This window comes from Clavelina lepadiformis, chromosome 4 (genome assembly GCF_947623445.1).
Source record: "Clavelina lepadiformis chromosome 4, kaClaLepa1.1, whole genome shotgun sequence".
Classification (NCBI taxonomy): Eukaryota; Metazoa; Chordata; class Ascidiacea; order Aplousobranchia; family Clavelinidae; genus Clavelina; species Clavelina lepadiformis.
In genome coordinates this window covers 15344655-15360413 of record NC_135243.1, presented here as the reverse complement: position 1 = coordinate 15360413, position 15759 = coordinate 15344655, and the positions used below count along the sequence as shown (strand labels likewise).

The 15759-nt window shown below is 34.6% G+C and overlaps 1 protein-coding gene and 1 long non-coding RNA gene across 2 annotated transcripts; both read left to right on the top strand.

The window, feature by feature from the left end:
* The first annotated feature begins 3209 nt into the window (after nucleotides 1–3209).
* LOC143453379 (uncharacterized) lies at nucleotides 3210–3696 on the top strand. Its single transcript, XR_013115161.1, has 2 exons — nucleotides 3210–3414; nucleotides 3618–3696. It is a non-coding gene; the product is annotated as an uncharacterized LOC143453379 (long non-coding RNA).
* A 2800-nt stretch (nucleotides 3697–6496) lies between these two features.
* Nucleotides 6497–15499, top strand: LOC143451589 (uncharacterized). Its single transcript, XM_076952286.1, has 15 exons — nucleotides 6497–6600; nucleotides 7560–7680; nucleotides 8966–9119; nucleotides 9495–9712; nucleotides 9966–10115; nucleotides 10535–10628; nucleotides 10875–11050; nucleotides 11215–11376; nucleotides 11501–11591; nucleotides 11958–12052; nucleotides 12341–12536; nucleotides 13471–13611; nucleotides 14415–14576; nucleotides 14661–14805; nucleotides 14929–15499. The coding sequence occupies exons 1-15, from the start codon at nucleotides 6551–6553 to the stop codon at nucleotides 15032–15034; spliced, it is 2061 nt and encodes a 686-aa protein (XP_076808401.1). The 5' UTR covers nucleotides 6497–6550; the 3' UTR covers nucleotides 15035–15499.
* The last annotated feature ends 260 nt before the right edge of the window (nucleotides 15500–15759 follow it).

Sequence of the window (15759 nt, the reverse complement as noted above, 5' to 3'; positions counted from 1 at the left end):
ACCGCTGGTTGCACATGTCTGCTCTAGAGTAACAATGAGAATAACCGTCCTTGAAATCAATTTCAGGTTAAATTAACCGAACATTTTACAAAAACAAAACTATGTGTAAGCCAAGGCCTAACAGCTACAATTTTTGTTGATGAAATAGAATTTATGCCTCAACATAATTCCCTTGTTCATGAATCACCAATGATGTAACAATAGGCATATATGCAAGATCTTGCATGTGCCAAACAACCCATAATGACAAACTGAGCGAGCGCGCTAAAATGCTTGGACATACTGGAGGTGTACATTGCAGTTTGCCTTATTCAATCTCTCTAAATCAATCAAAAAATTTAGTGTGCAGAAGCTCTGTCCAAGTTATTGACAGCAAAATTACGCACCTAAAGTGTGCCACTGTAGCTCATGGAAAACAGTATTAAGCGCAACTGTGCTAAACTCTTCAGTCTAGTGTTCTGGTAAAACCTAGCAAAGGCATCCATCAGCCGTATCATAGCCTAACTAACCTAACCTGTAGCCTGCAATGATTTATCATATTTCATTTCGGTAACTTGTTATCTTGGACCTTAGGCACACCTCTTTGAATTTTATACAGCTACAACACCACGGCGGTATTCTGAATACACATCGCAAAGACTGACGTGCTCGCAAGTAATATTTTTACTTTACAACCTTTTCAGACCACACACTGCGAAGACAAAAGTGTACAATAAATTGTACGAAATAAAGACTTCTGTACACAATTTGCTGTAATAAGAAGGCTATAATAATTGCAGGAAAACGGATTAATAAGGGAGTGTGGTAACACCCAACGTTGCCAATTTCTACATGGTGACTTAAAGCAGAAATATCGCAGCAGGAGGAGTTTGGCTGTTGAGGAAAAATACTTCCAAAGGCTTTCTATAAGTAAAGGTAAAACTGGCGCAAAAGGTGTTAGCTTTGGTCTTCAGATAGTTTTAAGAACTTCACCAAGGACAATGTGAATGTGTCAGAGTGGATAGTAACCAAATTTTTGTACTAATTTTTGGATAGCATACTTTTAAAAATAAACAGCAACATAGCAAACTGAGGAGCAAAATAAAAATGACAAGTCGGCTAGCCTAAACAAAATTCCTTTGTTTAAGCATCTCTTCTTTGCGCAATTTTACCGCCTTTTGACACATTTTCTCGTTTTGCGTCAACTACATGCGATTCAGGTATAAGCTGCATTGGGAAAAGCAATTAAGAACTAATCGCATGTTACTCACTCGTAAGATCAAAGCTTTAAGTTGCCGTAAGTCTAATGTGAGAGAAAATTTCAGAATGCTGCCCCAGTTCCTTTTGTTGCCATGGTAATTTTCTTAAACAATTTTTATCAAAAGAAACGCTAGAGATATCTTATAACTGAGCTCAATCAAGAAAAACGTTTGCACTTATTCTCTTTTTCACGTACCGGTATCATAAAATTAATTTTTCGTTATTTTCTGTATGAATTTGTTATAATACTCAATTGGAATTCATAACAATAACATCTATATTACACTATGGTGCATTTTTAATTTAAAGTTACACGCGTTTGAAATGAATTGGTCACGACAGATTTGTGCGTTAATCCTGATCCTCAGGGTCTAAAGCCCTAAACTAAAAGGAAAACTTTTTGTGCAAACTTTTATTTAATTTGTATCATGAAACTGTTGGTGTTGAAATTGTGCAGTACCCTAGCAGTGCGTAAAGTCTTGCCGCAACTCTCCTTTACTCTTTGTTGCGCTGATTTGTAATTGCTTGTTTAATGGCTTCATTTTATACGAACCATGACCTCTGTATTATCGACCCAGGGTTCTATTTATAGCCTACAAGCCATGACCATTCCAATCTCGACCCAGACTTCAATCTACACAACCCATGACCTCTGTAATATCGACCCAGGCTTCAGTCTACAGAATCCATGACCTCTGAAATCTCGACCCAGGCTTCATTTTATACGATCCATGACCTCTGTAATCTCGACCCAGGCTTCATTTTATACGATCCATGACCTCTGTAATCTCGACCCAGGCTTCATTTTATACGAGCCATGATCTCTGTAATCTCGAACCAGGCTTCATTTAGTGACGCCTGTCTTTGCATCGTGGGTTGCAATAGTGGCCTGTAGATGATGTGACCTGTAAGTTGTGGGTCGTATTGGAAGTGGGTTGGCTCCTATGGAACGTGACCTTAGAATAGTGGCGTCTTTTCAAATTTTCATGACCTGGGTTCGAAGTCATTAAATAATCACTTCCCCTATTGCCAGCTGGGATGTGGCAAAAACACCAGCCATTGTGCAAACAACTTGCTAAAAGGGAATTTCCCTTCTCCGAGTGTCTCAAATGTTACTCAGATCACAAAATCTCTCTGCTTTTTGTGCTGGCCAGTAGTTGTATTGTTTATTTTTCACCATTAACTATGCTGAGCAAAATTTAGAGTTCTAACCCCCTTGTAGTAATAGCACAATAAAAACACATGCTCACGAGCAATTAACGAGCAGACAAATTGGCAAAGCCCATGGGCATGAAACATCCAAAATAGAAGTAATAGACTATAATTGTGCTAGGAGGTAAGTTAACATGGCCACCAAACACACAAAAAATGTTCTAATTTTAACGAGTTTAAAACCAAAATAACGCAAACAACGAAACAGATAGGTATTGTAGTGTTTAATGCAGAAAGTTGAGGTCTGGCAAACCAATAGTGTTGGTGCTATGACCTCGAAAAGTGTCAGTAAATCCATAGGCTATGTTGTGTTACATGTTTAGTAATTCATTAAGTACATAAAATGATTCGGTTTCTTACTTGTTTTCACACTAAACACATTTCTTATCTTTTTCGAAAAAATGTTTTAGATGTCTGTTGAGGTTGAGAAAGGAGAAGTACATCTTGCAAAACAAGGTTTCAATCAATTTTGTTTAGGATGTTTTTAATTATTATTTGTTATTAATTTATTATTGATTTGGTTGATAGTTTGTTCTTGGTGCAGTAAAGAAAGTGTAGGCTTTCATATTTGACGTCTATTACCCCTGGCGAACTCAAACTACGAAATCAGTAATTTTGGCTTTAATTCAGAAGTTTAGGAAAACAGAACTTTAATGTAAGTAGCCCAATATTGGAATGAAAAGGAAAGCAGTATTCGACAAGAAATCGTGTGTGCACAGTGCTGTAATGGAGGGGGATCCCTCACTTTTTTCGCGTCGTGAATTAACGGGTCTCGATCTATGTACGGAAGCCTCAGTTCTTTGTTTATTTATTATAAATTAAATTTGGCGTGAAGATGAAACACTTCGGCGTGCATAATGATGAACCTCACCTGCAAGTACTTGACACAAGTACGGGTGCCACACTTTCCACAGATGGTAGATAGTGGAAAGTTTCCCAGTTTGACGCACAAGATTTATCAACGTCCGTGCCATATTTTGTTTTCATGGCAATGTCTAGTAAACAAAAAAGAAAAGCTAGTTGCTTGAAAGCTAATTTATTATAATATATTGCAATAAGTTTATATTAACATGATGGCCACTGCCAGGACTTCAATACATAAGAGAAATAGCAGTGATAGAAATTGTAGTTTTTGGTGTCACTTAAAGCTTCTTTATTTATATTAGGTTTAGAAGGATGGTCCTGGGCGGCAGACTTTGGCATGTGTATATATTTGATATAGATCAGGGCCCGCCGACTGGGTAAGTTACCCACCCCTGATATATATAATCAAGTCGGTTATAGCAGGTGCAGTTGAGTTTGGGGAAAAGAAGGCACACCGCTAATTATAATAAAGAAACAAAAATTGAAAGTTTTGTCCTTGCCAATTTAACGTCCTGCCATTCTTCTCGGTATTGTATAAAGATAGGCTAACTGTGTGTGCTCTCCCTTTCTGGGATAACGTCATTTTTCCAGGTCACTGATTTTTGCTCAATAACGTGCTTTGGAACAACTGGCTGAACTTTTGTATCACTCTCAATATGCTTGCACGGCCATGTGAGTTATGACTTCATTTCCCCAAGGGAAGCCTTAACCTTCGGTCACTTAAAACAATTTCGCAAAATTCCCACTAAGTGCACAGCAGCAGCCCTCGCCTTCAATACCCACATGATTAGAGGTCAAGAGATTATGGTTTGCAGGTCGTGTAGAATAGTTTGGAGATTGTTCTGGCACGCTCGTTGTGCATGTTTCTTGGCTGTTAGCAGTTAAAGTAATGTAAGAAATCTTTGTTTAAACTTATTCAGTGGGCATTACAAGCTTTTATTTAATTTTTGATTACTATCCATTTATATCAGTGGCAGTATCTTGGTCATTCTACTAGCATTGAACATACCAACAAACAGATTTGAATACAGCAAATTATTTTTTTAATCTCGGTAAAATAAAGTTTTTGTTGGCCTGTACTATACGTCTACGCCTGTATGTCTCAATGAGGTCAACCACTGTACATGATAGTATAGTAGGACGTCTGTTTGGAGGAACAACTTAAATGATCCTGTCATTCATCAGTTTTGTTCTATGGTACATTCCATCTTTGTTAGCTCAAATACTACGTGCTTAGCAAAACGCCTTGTCTAAGTGGATCTAATTAAGAGCGATTCACACTGTGCCAACTCTTCCCTCGGTTTTGTCTTTGTTGATTGTTTTTATGAGAGAAATGGGCGGATGATATTTTTTTGATTACATTGTAGTTAGTGGTTGCTTTCCAAAAACCTTACTATGGATAAATCTTGTTGGATATAAGATATCATACAAGTATGACTCATCACCAATAGGTATAAATGCAACCGTGTAAATGGAAATTTTCCAAAAATTGCGCATATTATACCAGACTTGGTTATATATATGTATAATTAGCTACAGTACCGCACTTTAATTGTTTTGTTTTGCGTTTTAAGTCTGGAATAAAACTTCTGTGCACTCAAATTTTAATTCATTTAAAGTTTAAATTGGTCAACCTGCCTACATTACTATGTAAGTAGGTTTACATTTCTGGTACATCCAAGCATTTTTGGCACTTTTAATTTTTGGTTGTTTGATTCACTCAAGATCTTGCTGATGAGATTTTGCCATTCTCTGCAGTCCGAACTGAGGCTAAGTCTGTGTAGTGCACCCGGAACAGCCTTGGAGTGCAATTTTTCCCTTAAGTTGTGTGCCACATTTAAACCATAAAGTGGCGCACTTACTGACAAGACTCATCAGCCATGGATAGGCTACGAACCAAATTTTACATTTTTACGATCGTTTTACCAAACAAAACGAGCTCTTGGAATGCTAGTTTATAACAAAAAAGCAAGAAATAAACCTTCAATGCACACCATAATATGTGTTTCTGCACACACAATGCAAAAACTGCAATACTTTCTACCTGAGCTCTAATCTACGTTTGTAACAGTACCACGATGTTTGGCTTATTTCATGTGAATAGAAAGTTGGACAGTTTGAACTTTGTCATAGAAAAGTGTACGTGCTAACATAATTATGAAAAACTTTTTGGAAATCCTTTACCAATGTTTCGATATTGTTTATCATACAAATATCATTGTGATATTTTAATGGTATTTAGTGATTGAGTCAAGTTTTGCACAATTACCTAACACAAGTTTTGGTGTTAAGGTCTGCACCCGTCATTATAAAAAGTCCATTGCAGGAAATCTACTTTTTATTGCTTTTTTATCCAGTAGCATTAGCAAGACAAGCTCACTGCCTATAATCTTGTCTTCTCATTTGAATATGTTTTGTCAGGTCACTGATTTTTGACCAAAAACATGTTTTGTGTTGGCTGTCTGAATTTGGACCGTTTTGTATGAATTTTTCAAAGTGTTTAAACAGATTACTTTATATCCTGAGTGTTGAAATGTTCAATGCAATTACAAATAAATTGATAAAAAGTGTAATAAACTAGTTTTATACAATAAATTCATAAACATTTGTTTGATAATTATATACATTAATTAGTATTTTCATCAGTCCAATGGTGGTTCCAGTTTATTATATGACAATAATGATGAATGTTTGCTCTCATATATCTACTTTGACTTTGTAATTCACGACCTACTCCTCCTGCAGGAAAATTATGAAACAGTAAAATCAATCATTATGTAAATTTAGCATTAACCTTCAGGCTATTAATTGCTTTTATAGCATTGTTACTGATAAGTAATATCAACCTGTTCTGTAAATGGTTGCTGGTTTTAATAATTTCCTCTTAAAAACTGATAGCATGTAAGGCAATGCTATAATGCAGTGTTAACCAAACTAATTCAAGTAAATGAAGCTATTGGAACAGTGCATATGGTTAACTAGCAAAGTACAAGACAAGATTTTAGTTTAATCCTGTGATTTTAATTTAGTCCAGCGAGAGTTTTTTAGTTAGTAACCAGTCCTAGTTAGTAATACTAACGTTTTCAGTAATTCTATTATTACGACAAGGTATAAACTTCTGTGCATTAACTATTGTTGATGAAAAGTATGGTTTAATTTTTAATGAACTTGAATTATTAGAGTTAGATTAATTAACGATTTTAAGTCAGTTGAAGTTAACTTTTCATTTGAAGCAATGGAATTCAACTGCACTCTTTCGTCTGAAACTTTGAACAAATTGAATAAGTAAGTTCTACATCATACAAAATTGTCGTTGCTTATGATTAGGTTTGTTTCGATTATTATAAGTTCTATAATCGCAGAAGACCTTTATTTGGGTTAATGCTTCACGAACCTAAATTTGTGGGCCAAAAGGCAAAAGCTTTTACCACTTCATTTGTTCTTGAAGAATGGTATGCACTGCTGTTCGTTTTGTGGCTAAAGAACGACAAAGAGAACAGAAAATGATCCTTTAAAATAAATTATCTCATTGGTAAACTGCAAGTGCTAAAAATAAGCAAGTTGTTAAAGTATATAATGTTATAAGTTTGATGAGTTAAGAGGGTGTATGAAACCATACATAAAACCATGCAGTTTAAGTCAAGATCTCAATTATTTGCATAAATAAATTGATAGTGTGTTTTTAATGAATATAAACATATTTATTGCTCCAGATTAAAATAGCCAAAAATTAATGTTCAATTCAAGAATTTTTGTTTAAAGAAGTGTAAATCACGCTAAAGACAATTGTGACTGAATGACAACCAAAAACCAATTGGTTGCAATTAAAAACATTTTAAGCAAGCAATAAGGAAACAATTTTTTTAGTTTAATTATCGCTAACTTCTTTCCTCGGCTTAAGATGACCAAGAAGTTGTCGGAATATGAATATCATAACATAATCACAAACTATGAAAACTCAAACAGTTCACTAGACTGACATTGTTGCTAGTCATACAAATGATTTATGCCTTTAACTTCATTGGTGAAGTTGTGTGGATAAGAAGACAATAGCAATTGAAACAGACGTCATAAACATGCTGCTTTACATATGGTTTTTACTATATTGTTATATGTTGTTGTTGTCATAATAATGATGTTTGTTACCTGACTGTGTGTTATAGGAGTTTATATCGATAACCAGTTTTATGAGCTGGTTACTATCAAAGTTATTTTAAATATTTATTGATCTGTGTTTCATTAAGGGAAAGAAAAACGAAGGAAGGCTGTGATTTCACAATAAAAGCTGAAGGAGAAAAATTCCTTGTTCACAAATGTGTACTCGGTTCATTCTCAGAATATTTCAGGGCAATGTTCACTGTAAAGGTAAAACTTACCACTTAGAGTCACTGATGATTTTTCATTGCTACCACATTTATTTTAGCGCTTTGTTCCATAGTTGCATTTTCTGTTTCTACTTGTTTGTGACTGTACCCACATTGTAAAGTGTTACCAATGTCATGAAATATGACTACCGTATTTACGGACCATAAGGCGCATCCGACTATAAGGCGCACTGTCAATAAATTGCTTTGATTAGTTTTTTGTTCATACATAAGGCGCACCCGATTATAAGGAGTATGGGTTACCGTATAAAGCTCATTAAAATACGTTGCTGCGCATACGCATTTGATCCATACATTAGGCGCACCAGCTTATAAGGCGCACGATCAATTTATGAGGAAAAAAAAGGATTTAAATTGCGCCTTATGGTCCGTAAAATACGTTAAGTGTTTATGAGTTATCCAAAGGCATTATAGCAGCAGCATAAGTGCTTTTAAATGCTTAGTTGCCACAATCTTTTTTCACTACTTTTTGACAATCAATGCTGTTATTGTTCAAGTAATGTCAGCCAGTTATAACTTCTGTATGTGTACTTCTTGTAGACTTGCCTCGGTGATGACAAGTTTTAAAAATATAATTAATCGACAGAGAGAGTTTAAATCAAACTTTATGTTTATTGGTAGCCTTTGGAACTTTTTATTGGTCCGCGTGTGCCCCTAACATTTTTGCATCAGTGCTTCCAACAGTTTCATATTTTGACAATGCACGCTTCATTTATAATTGTTGAGGTATCAACGGGTTGATATTGACTTATGGAATCAAAAAATTTGCGGCTTGTTTAAAAAATTAATCCCTTAAACTAAAGAACAGTTTGCTTGCCACCACAACTTTAAAAGGTACCACAAACGCAAAAGAGACGCAGTTCAAGTATATATAACGCGCAAAGATCCTTACACCCATTGAGGTGTGAGTTGACTACATGCCTTTATGTAGTTGGGCTCTTAGGTAATTAGCACTTGTGGTACAGTGCATTACCCTATGGTAGCACAGCACATTTCCAATTTTCCGATCTTAAAAAGATATCGACAAGTAGAATATGTAGAAAATGTACCACATCCAAATATAGTCAATTACATTCAAGAATAAAAAGATGGATAAGAATATCTCTCAGACTTATTGTATTCCTTGAGAAGTCCAAAGCTACCACTTGGGGTACATGTAATCCACCCTGGTTTAAACTGGTAGATGGCATTAATTTTTTAAATTACAGCATCATAATGAAATAAACTATCAGGTTTAACACTGTTTGTGATATGCTTTTTTGTAGATGAAAGAAAGTTACTTAAACGAAGGAATTATCAAAGACGTTAGTGGTCCAACAATGGCATCCATCTTTGACTTCATGTACACTTCAAATACAATTCTCACTCATGACAACGTATATGATGTACTGGAAGCATCAGAATATCTTTTGATTCCAAGTTGGTATTATATAATGACTCAATTATGTATTACGTACCTTGATTCAATATTATTTTCATTGAGTGTTAACTTCACACACACTTCATGCATAATTGCAAACTGCTGCATCAGACATGCAAACTGGATGCATCAGACCACTTTTGCATTCCAGACCAGTATCCAATGATAGCTGTGGTGCATATTTGCTTAAGCATTTAATTTAAACCCTGTACCATTTGTTGCTTTAATGTTTTGCTTATTGATGAGTTTATTGTATGTGTCAAATGACAGACTAAACAGTATTCGAGCAAGCCTTCTTTCGATGATGGCATTTGGATTGAAACTAAATATACAATTCGACTGATGAAATAAACTGAAACCAAAATTTTATTTAGTTTTAATAGAATGCTGTGCGAAATTCTTCATGAAGTCTATGAATGGAGAAAATTGTTTGAAAATTCGGTCTTATTCAAACCGATACAACATGGATGATCTTGTTCAAGCAGCTGAAACTTTCATTTCTAAAAGTCTCAGAGCAGTTTTGAAAAGCGCAGATTTTCTTCAGCTCAATTTGGATGATGTCAAAGCTTTGTTAAAATTGGAAAATTATGAAGTACACTGAAATATAGAAAACATTTGTATAACAGTGAGATAAAAAAATGTGTTAATCTATTTGGAGTTACTTCGCTGAAAAATATTTTGTTGCTTTTATCCTTGGAAAAAGTAAATATTTTTCATTGTAAATAAACAATAATGAGTTATAAATAAATAAACAAACAGTTAATGAGTAAATATATACCACTTGTACAGTTAAGTGTGATTATTAAGAGATGACACTAATTAAAAGTTTACATAATTTGTGTCAGGATTTGATAGATGAGGACAAGTTTAACAGTGTTGCCCGTTGGACAAAATGTGACAATGATGCAAGAAGAAAACACTTTTATGATTTGTTTCAACTTATTCCACTGGATTATTTATCCAAAACCTTTTTGACGGACGTTGTTTACGTGGAGGTAATTTGTTTCTGTTTCCAAATCAGTCAAAACTGTGCAGAGTTATCAACAGTATATTTATAAAATAACTTGCTTTGAACTTAAATTTATTATCATTATTGAAAATGATATAATATTTTTTACACAACTTAGGCAGAACTAATCTTTTTTATGTTTATTTTATCGGTTTCTTTACGATTTGTTTTTGTGAAAACATATCTCCGGTGACCATGTAAAAAAACCTTAGGTAATTATTACATGTTTGATTAGGGAGGGATAAGCATTCTGGAATATCCAAACTAATTTAATTCCTACGAAATATATAATTTTACTGCATACATTTTTACCGTACCAGTGGGGTTACATTAAGTTATGACATAACTGTCCTTCAATCGAACTTCGCGTTGAACAAACCTAGCCTACCTTGTACTGCACATTAGATATTAGTTCGTGATTCCGTGGATTGTATGAAAAAACTTCTAACATCACTCATTTCTCGAATTTCTCTTGCTTCAGCTTGTAAAGAAAAATCCGGTGAGAATAGAACAAACTTTTTTTATTAAAGTTTTCTTGCTATTCAAATATTTACGTTTTGAAACATTTGTATTCATGATTTCAAAATGTAATGCTTTCTTGTGAACTAACATTTTGAATAGTTTGTCTATAAAATGTGAATGCTTATGGGGAAAAGCTTTCTGAAACCGTCTTAGTAAATATAGTGAAATGCGTAGTAGCATTGTATAACGCTTTAATAAATAACTGAAATGTAATTTTGTTTAGGAATGAGAGAACACTGCAGAAAAATTGTTCAGGTGTTTCCCAACGCAGCAAGTTGTTTGAAACGGCAGTCTTATTCAAAACAAAATAGCACCGATCATCAAAGTCCTGGAGGGGCGCATTTTCTTCGTTTTGATATTGATGATGTCATGGTTATGCTTCAATCAAAAAGTGATAAAGTATGCAGATTATTTTAAGATTTAGAGGTTTTTGCCTGGCAGTGATCTATGAGAAGTGCTAATAGATGTATAGTAAAGTAGTTACTAAGGCGATTTTTGAATGGACAGTTTCATTCATATCAACGTTATGTGAAATTTTTATGTACAAATGTGCAAAATTATAGAAAATTCCCCAAGATTTGGTTGAAGAGGACAAGTACAAGAATGCAGTTGCGTGGGCAAGACATAATTTAACTGAACGAAGAAAAAATTTCCGTGATTTGTTTCATCTCATTCAACCCAACTATTTGTCAATGAAATTCCTAATTGATGTTGTTCACAAAGAAGTAAGATTAACAGAGTAAAACTTTTTCATATGATATTTGTGGTTTTCTATTGATCAATCTAAATGAATTTTAATACAACCAGACAACATCCTGGATAGAAATTATGAATAAGAATATTTTGCAGGAACTAATTTGCCAATCAACTGACTGTATGAGCTTATTGGTAACTTCGTTATATTCCCGAATACCAGAATTAACTTACAAAAAACAGAAACGTGAGTGAAAGTGGTTTTTAAATTTTTGACTTTGTATAAAATATAAAAATATGAGATTTTGTTCAAAACTTCATTACGCATAAAAGTGACATTACGATAACATAATGTTTTGTTGTTTGTGGGTAACATTTTTTTGCTAAACAATTTTTTTGGAACATGGCAAAAGTGAAACAATAAAGTTTACAGATGTATGTTTGTTAAATATATTGAAATGGTTTAGCTTTTACTTTCAGGTCAATTCAATAACATACAGATTGTTGTTATTGTGGTGAAATTTCTTAAAACGTTTAATCACATTAGAACAAGGAGCCGTTTTTATGAAGTATTAATAATATGATCGATTCATATCTGTTCATCTTTGTACAGCTCAGTCTGATGAGATAATTGTCATTGGTGGATTTTATTGCTTACAAAATATTGCCAAGTTCAACACCAAGACAAAGCAGTGGACTGACTTGGCGGTATGTTTGCTTTATTCATTGTTTAGAAAATAGAAATGTGATTATAGTTCGTGGGCATATTTCATTGTGTCATGACCTTCAAAATATGTCCGACTATATAGAATTCGCCCACTTCAACGTCGCAGGAAAATTGTATGTGTGCTTTGTCAGCAGCACTTGACAGGCTTTGTACCTAAACGTTTTCAAACCTGGGTCTGTTAATAACCGCATATCCAGTATTTGGTTGTTATTCTTAGTATATATACTTCACTTGATGTTGATGTTATGCAATGATGATTTATCATACAGAATACAAACATTGCTCGGATGTATCCATCTGCTATAAATTACAATCAACAAATTTTATTGATGGGTGGTTGCGATCATGACACTTCCTTTAGCTCTGTTGAGATGTTGAATTTAAGTGACGAAAAACCAAAGTGGGATTGCAGCTTGCCTTCTATGAAGGAAAAGCGACATTCGTTTGCGTCGGCTTTATTGAATGGTAAGATATTATGACGTCATAGCAGTGAAAATGCAACTTTAAACAGAGTCTCTTTTTAGCTTAAATTTTCTCATGTGCTTCATAATGCTCCATACAGATTATAATATTTCTTAATGTATAAACAAAACTAGATTTATGGTCTTACCATTTAATTCAAGTAGCTAACCACCAATGTTTCTACTTGAACATGCTTGGACCATCGCCTCTCCCACTGCCTCTTTATTTTTGCATCTTTTATTCTCTTTGAGTGCTACCTTCTGATGAATCCATAGTAAGAACCTACTTAGTGTAGATGGTGAAGCTTGCACTCGAGCAGCTTATGTGAACGCGTACTTAGTTTTAATAGCTATGTGCAGTGTGTCTTAGAGCCCTGAACGGGCACTTGTTCTGCCTACACTCGCACTGCCCCGCAAGACCTTATCCGCATTTAAGTTTCTGTGCCCACTTCCAACCCTCACATGTGCTGGTATATTTGCGGACGGGCGTGTGCAGGTTTAAAATTTAACATTTTAAGTTTGCCACTGGTTCTTGGTATTTGTTACAATCATTTTTACAAAATGAAACAGTCTTTTCAAATAAATGAAAGTAAATTTGCTATATACTTGCGCAATTTGTTACAGAAGTTGCTAGTTGAAGTTGTTGGTATAAAGTCTGTTACTACTAATGTCAGCTTTTGTTATCAGCCGGGATGAATAATCTTGTAAAAATCAATATGAAGAATCCTGATAAATTATGTCCTTTCCACTGCAACTTGAAGTTGTAAAAAAGCAACAAAAGAAGGGAGACAACGTTTGACCTTCATCACTGTTTAAGGCAATAGCTCAGCACATTATAATAAACTGCATTTAAACGAAATAATCAAATAATTTTTGCATCATGGCATAATGCGACAAAAAGTTTCCTGTGTAAGTTTTTACCAGTTTGCGTCTTGTAGGTCTTGTTTATTGCACTGGTGGTTGGAATGGATCTGGTCCCGTCTCATCATGTGAAAGCTACAACCCTGAAAAAAAGAAATGGTCTGTAAAAAGTGACATGAATAAGAAGCGACAAAACCATGCATTAGTCTGCGCTCGTGGTAAGTTTGATACTTAAACGTTTTAAAGAAAACTTTTGTCAAATTTGTTCTGGTCATATTCAATGAAAATGAGCTCTTTTTTGAAGTCCATTTCGCACACTCAGCTATTTTTCGTGCATACAATGTTTTCTAAACACTTGCTACGTCTACACAAAAGTTTCTTGCGATTTGTTTATAAGATTGTCATTTAAACTACCTTAACCATAGTGTGAGAGCTTGCAATTAAAAGTGTTTCATCGTCCAGTACCGAAGGTTTGACGGTCCATTTTAATTAGTTGGTCCAGTTTAATTAGTTAATTAAGAAATATCACTCGGTCAGTCGTGTCGTTGTTGGGACGTAACTTCAGTTTACTCCAAATCTACCATTTTATATCCGTCACTACTGTTTTATCACAGTTATTTATCGGCATGAGCTTATAATTATTTATATCACTGATAATGTTTAGCATCAATTTATTGTAAACCTCGTTGATCGATGCATTTGTTTTTCAGCATTGTTAAACATACTCAAAGCATTGTTCAAAGAAATACTGCATTTTTTCAGAACATAACGCGTGAAAGCTGATACTATTTCTAAGCATTCAAAAATGAATCAGAATAACTGAAAATAAAGTTTCATTTAGTATTTAAGGTGAAAAGGAGAAACAAGTTGTGCCAGCTAAAGCAGTATTTTTTCTAAAATGTTTCATCTCGCCATTACGAAGGATTTGACTTTTCCTTCATAAAGTAAAGTGGAGGAGTAACCATGCTTGAATTTGAAGATCTACTGACATGTTTGATTGATTGATGGTTTATTTTGAAAGGTTTGCTTTACGCACTTGGAGGATTGGATGATACCTGTCGCACACTAAAAACAGCAGAATATTATGATCCACAAATTGCAAAGTGGGAATATATTCCACCGATGAAAAGTCATAGATTTCATTTAACTGCTGTTGTATTAAACAACGAAATATACGCGATAGGTGAGTCTTGCTGCAAGTGCAAATATCTTGCAAACGTTTAAGTAGATTTATGACTTCTCATGTTCTTTAAATGAATTAAATCAGGCGGATGTGCTGGTTCAAAGAACCTCTCTTCTGTTGAAAAATACAACCTGGACTCAAAAACTTGGATTGATATTCCATCTATGAATGAACGAAGACCTAGTGGATCAGCTTGTGTAGTGGATGGCCTTATATGGGTGTTTGGAGGGTGAATATAAAACGTTTTACCATATTTTCATAACATTTAAGATTAACTTCAATAGTTATAAGCTACGGTTTGGTAGACTTGGCATTGCCTTTTGTTTAATAATCTATTTCATATGATTTAAAGGTTTCCTGACAAAACAATTGAAGCCTATGATCCAGCCACCAGAAAATGGCGAGTATCAACCGACATGGACAGACATCGATGTCATCCTCGCGTCCTTTCTATCTAATGTTGTGTTTGTTGTTTTGCTGATTTCTGGGTTTCTTGAAAGAGGACGAAAAAGGCTCAATGTATGTGGAGCTGCTCAAAGTAATGTCCTCGACATTCAGCTGCAGTGTTGTTGAACGATTGTACTTAGACATCAATCATGTCTGGCGTCAACAAGAGAAACTCCTAATTTATTGCTAAAGGTCCCGGTTAGAGCGGCAGACGTTGCTTTGCATATATGTAAAATGCAGAAATATGTCACTAGGGGGGGTGCCGAGAAGATGTTAGCTCTTTTTCCGATTGAAATGTGTAATAAACTATATGGTGAATGTGATAACTTTTAGAAACTTTATTAAATTCTTAGTCATATAATAGGTTTAACGTAGGTAAGTTAAAAGAATATTTTTATTGTTTTAAATCATTATATTGTTCGATCAAATTGCTTTTATATTGTGACTATAGCAAAGAACATGCTGAAGGTACCGGATGGTTGGTTGGAGTTCACCGGTCGTGTCATGCTCCCAACTAATATCGAATCGAGTTAAACCGATGTTGCTTATTTGCACGTCGGTAGGCGCCGGTGAAGCTAAAGCAGAACAGAGTTAGTCTTATGGTATAGAACGAATATTCATTTCATGATAAGTTCAATGCAATACTTCCCACCATAAGCAAGTCTCCCTTCTGCAAAATCGATGAATCGCTTTCACTCACACCGTACAAATAGCAGAGTTAGGTTAGAAAATGTAA

Coding starts and splice junctions, on each gene's coding strand:
- LOC143451589 (XM_076952286.1), top strand. CDS start 6,551: ATGGAATTCAACTGCACTCTTTCGTCTGAAACTTTGAACAAATTGAAT. Junction 6,601..7,559: donor ACTTTGAACAAATTGAATAA/GTAAGTTCTACA, acceptor TGTTTCATTAAG/GGAAAGAAAAACGAAGGAAG. Junction 13,612..14,414: donor TGCATTAGTCTGCGCTCGTG/GTAAGTTTGATA, acceptor TTATTTTGAAAG/GTTTGCTTTACGCACTTGGA.